The 4,321-nt window shown below is 39.5% G+C and overlaps 1 protein-coding gene across 2 annotated transcripts; it reads right to left on the bottom strand.

The window, feature by feature from the left end:
• Nucleotides 1–700: 700 nt before the first annotated feature.
• LOC129290734 (probable glycosyltransferase At5g03795) lies at nt 701–3,368 on the bottom strand. 2 transcript variants are annotated; one of them, XM_054927645.1, is made up of 4 exons: nt 2,790–3,368; nt 2,050–2,282; nt 1,587–1,935; nt 701–1,504 (listed from the first exon to the last, which is right to left on the bottom strand). In XM_054927645.1, the coding sequence occupies exons 1-4, from the start codon at nt 3,198–3,200 to the stop codon at nt 836–838; spliced, it is 1,662 nt and encodes a 553-aa protein (XP_054783620.1). In that variant the 5' UTR covers nt 3,201–3,368; the 3' UTR covers nt 701–835. The 2 variants fall into 2 exon arrangements, with proteins under 2 accessions (XP_054783620.1, XP_054783628.1); XM_054927653.1 differs by having other exon boundaries at nt 1,587–1,932.
• Between the last annotated feature and the right edge of the window lie 953 nt (nt 3,369–4,321).

Here is a 4,321-nt window from a genome sequence, read left to right as displayed (position 1 = left end):
AAACATATAAATATTAGATATCACTTTATCAAAAATACTATTGCAATTGGTGAGGTTATTGCAAAGAAAATCCACACATTTCAAAATTCAGCAAACATGCTGATGAAACCTCTTCTTAACATTAAGCTCGAATATTGCTTGGGTTTAGTTAGTATTTGCAGCACTAAACTCTCTTTGGGGTTATTTGGTAATGAAGAGTATTATTGAATTTGAGTCAAGGAAAAGTATATTGAGATTATGACTCGAATCTATATAATATTTTGTAATTATTTTTATATATTATCTTAGTTTAAGTTTATCATATCTCTATTTTAGATTTTAAGAGATATTTATTATTATTTAGAATAATATTTTTAACTAATAAAAAGCTTTATATATGTCATTTCTCTATATCATCCATAACAAAAATAATGATTGTAATTTTCATTTTTTATAATAAAATTCTTTGCTCGTTGCCCATGAATTTTTTATCTCTCACATTAAGGTTTTTCATGTTAAATTTGCTAAACCATGTTAAATTTGCTGTATCATTTTTTATTATGTTATTTAACTTCATAATTTTTAATTATTTTATCTTGATTATTTTAACTTATTATCTGCACACTACCTTGTAGGGCAAGATCCCTTTAGATATTTTCTTTTTACACAAAAATTCTTTTTAATTATTACAGTCTTCGCTCTTAATGGCTTACAACAAAAATCACATTAATACAGTCCAATTAATAAGCATGGGCATCCAATAAAGAAGCGGAAATGTTTTTTCCCATCCAATTTTATACCAGACGTTAAAAAAAAAATCACAAAATGCCAATGTGAAACTGTCATGAGCCACTGATCAATGATCATCGTGAACTTTGATGTTCAATCTTCGAAGCCAAACGGAATGAAGGATCATATGGAACACATCGAATCGCTTAGGCGGAGAATGAACCTCGAAGTGCCTTCTAACTTGATCTACTCTCCTCTTCTTCCTTATATACTGCCTCGTTGAGATGCTCATTAGTATGTTCTTCAAGTTGGGTATGTCCTTCACAGAAACCTCCACCGAGAACGATTTCCAATTCAGAATATCACTGAATGGAGGCACATAATGATCTGAAATAAGCACTGGCACGCACCCTGTGTAGATTGCTTCCACCACCCTCGGACTTGCTACCTCGTACCCGCTAGGACAAAGGCAGTACCTGCTCTTCCTCATCATCTCATAGTACGACACCCCCTTTGGTAGGTACCTATGAACCTGAACATCTTCGTCCTTGCCCTCCCAATGTTCCAGAAGAATAGGCCTTATTGGCCCATGAAGACCTCCTGCAAAGAATGCCAGAACTGGGCGTCTAGAAGCAGACGGCCCACCCACGAACCCGTTTATCGTTCCAGTTTGCAGATTAATCTCCGGAAAAGATACATCCTTCGCAGGATTGAACCCCTCCGAGGTGTTGGCATTACAGAGCACACGTATCGAGTTCTTGTACATGTAAGGAACAGAAAATGAAGTCTCTGGCCCCTGAAACAGAACAAACACGAGCTTCAATAATTACTACAGCTTCAAATTTTTAGATTTGTATCGTGTCAGGTGAAGTTGTTACCCAGTCATGGCAAGCTAGCATGAAATGATCGGCTCCGACACTTCGGTTCCAATAGGGATATCTTGAAGAAATGAGATTTACATAGTCTCGGACAGTTTTTCTTAGGGGACCAAAATCACGAGAGTCGCGTTCGTACACAAATTGAACCATCATTGCGACGCTAAAAGGAAGGAAGAACACGTGTGCTTTCTCTGGGTCTCTTGTTCGGAACTGATTGTTGATCTCAATGGCGTGGATGAAGTTGCCCTCCATGGCGTATATGCTTTTGCAAGGTCCGTTATGAAACACTGGTGGCTCTCCTTCTTCGTACACGAACACTTTGAACTGTTTCTCCATTTCCAGGTAGCTTCTGTCACAAGCAATTTTGCAAATAACAAGGAGCGACTCATGTGGAATCGGCAGTTTCTCAGAGTAACAGAACATTACGGTTCGCATGGAAAAAGGAGAAGAGGGCGCGAGTTACCTGTGGAAGGCAATGGCATTCCAATACATTGGGCCCATAGGGACATAGTCTGGATCTTGAGTTTGATTTCCGTTTCTGGCTTCTCTAATTGCTGCTCGAGCTTGTATGAGTTTACCTTCTGTTCTTTCTAAGACGCTGATCTTTCTCTCCTTCCTCTGTGTCACGATAGGAACATACGATTCGTTCATTGGATCAGTCCTGCCGGAAATGTTGAGGATTTCTTCTGTTTTGTTCTGTTCAAAATGTCCCGTGATCAGAATTAGTGAGGATTGCAAGGAAAGGAGGTTAAGTTGTGCAGCAAAATCCCATAGGTTAAATAAAATTTCGTGTACATCAAGGCTCCAATTGAAGCTTGAAGGTGTGTCATCCACTATGCTTCCTGGTAAAATCCTCTTGCAGGATTTACAATATTTGGACACTTATTGTTATGCGTTGTATTTGTGCTGTTTTAAGTTTTAACTAAGAGTATCAAAATCGTGGGCAAGAGAATGGGAGAAAAGGTGAACTACACGCGCATTGCGGCTGGACATAACTACACAAGAATGGGTTAGAGAAGGTAGTCTTCTCAAATTATTAATCATCTATGCGAAATATAAAAATCAAATCAAACACGAACGGCTATGACAACATGATATCATTCATAAAGGAAAGCTTCGATCAATAATTGATGCAACAGTACCAGAGAATACAATAGAACTGAAAGTGAAGCGAAAATTCATAAAAGCAGCCGGAGGTCTTACAGGTAATTGAAGTGACTGTATAGCCTGAACGAAAAGTGGAGGGGCGGAAGAATGATTGAAGGCAGTCTCATCAGAGATAGCTTTCTCCTCCTTGCTGTGAGCATCATCCACGGCCACCACCACTCTTGACCTTAAATCAAGAACCCTTTCTCTCTGTTTTCCAGATGAATCAGGAATTTCCACAGTGGTCACAACAGTGGTTAACGAAGAAGAAGAAGAAGAGGGGTGAAGAGAGCTCTGTGAAAAACGTTGATTAGCAACTAAACTCCAGCCGAAGGGGTTCGGACCCCACACAGAAACGAGCCCAGCAACCGCCATGAGAGGCAACGTCAGCAACAAAAGATTCACAGATGAACATGACTTTGAACCCTGCCATGCACTATAATTTCTTCTACCACCACCCATTTTCATCTCTTTTCCTGAAGCTCAGTGACTGAGAATTATAAGCACCTCTATATATAAAAACAAGAGATAGCCCGCTACGCCTCGCTGGTCTCCATCTGCAGTTACATGGCGGCAGAAATTAATGCCCCTGTTTTAGTATTATGTCTCTGTTTCTTCACACAGAGAAGAGCAAGGAGAGAGAGAAACAGAGAGGTGGGTTTAGTGAGAAGAAGTTTTGGTAATAAATAGTTGCGACTTGCGGTACCACGCCAGGCGTCTTCATAGTCCACCCTCAATATCCGAGTTTTTTCATGCAACTTTTTGGATTCCCGTTTTTACCCTTGCTTCCTGCTCTTCACCAACAACCCACCGATTCCAATATTGAATGCCCTCTCCGCTATCTGCGACATTTTTTTTTTTTTTTTTTTGCCGGATCAGCCCCAGGAGAAAAAGACTTCCTCTTTCGCACCTTGAAAGACAGCCCAATCTAGTTTCCACGTGTCTTGTTATCCTTTTCCTCTGCTTCCAACGTGTCGTTTTGAAGGCTACCAACGTATCACGCAATGTGCTGTATGCACTCCCCATAAGGATATATAGCCCTGCCGTTCTAGTGTTGCGCTTGATTGATTATACTTAATCTTTACTTTCAGTTTAATAACTTGTCCCTTAAGGCCATAATTCATCATCGTATTCCCGACAACAAATATTTCTAGGGATGAAATCACTAATAAGTAATAGTCTATGGTGATTAATTTAAAATAAAATAAAATTGTTCTTCTTTTGAAAAGGTTTCGCTAAGGCAATTCCACATGAGGAAAGGAAGAAAAGAAAGAAAAAAAAGTGCAATGAGGGGCAGAAGGGTAATTGGAGAGGAAATTAGATTCCAAGTCTGAGTTAAAGCTGATGCCTGGTCTCTCAACTCTCGTGCGTGCCACCTCCCCCATTTACTTCCTTGGCGAGACAAGGTATATTAATATAAGTTTTCAGAGAAAATCTGCACAAATCACGAGTTCATGGCCTACGATGACGTGATACCACCATTGCAGACAGAACATTGTCAAAGATGTCCTCATACAAAACCCAACTCACTGTTTATTGTTTGCTTTATATATATGAAAAATCTTGGAACATTTAGACCGCGTGATGTG

This window comes from Prosopis cineraria, unplaced genomic scaffold, assembly GCF_029017545.1.
Source record: "Prosopis cineraria cultivar Desert tree isolate PC_DT_omini unplaced genomic scaffold, ASM2901754v1 PC1, whole genome shotgun sequence".
Classification (NCBI taxonomy): Eukaryota; Viridiplantae; Streptophyta; class Magnoliopsida; order Fabales; family Fabaceae; genus Prosopis; species Prosopis cineraria.
Note: the sequence above shows the minus strand (reverse complement) of the source record. Positions and strands in the feature narration are given on the sequence as shown.

Excerpts from the sequence above, each read along its gene's own strand:
- LOC129290734 (XM_054927645.1), bottom strand. The coding sequence starts at position 3,200 with ATGAAAATGGGTGGTGGTAGAAGAAATTATAGTGCATGGCAGGGTTCA. Across the intron at positions 2,283-2,789 it reads TACAGTCACTTCAATTACCT|AACAAAACAGAAGAAATCCT; the intron begins GTAAGACCTCCG and ends CATTTTGAACAG. Across the intron at positions 1,936-2,049 it reads AATGCCATTGCCTTCCACAG|AAGCTACCTGGAAATGGAGA; the intron begins GTAACTCGCGCC and ends TGCTTGTGACAG.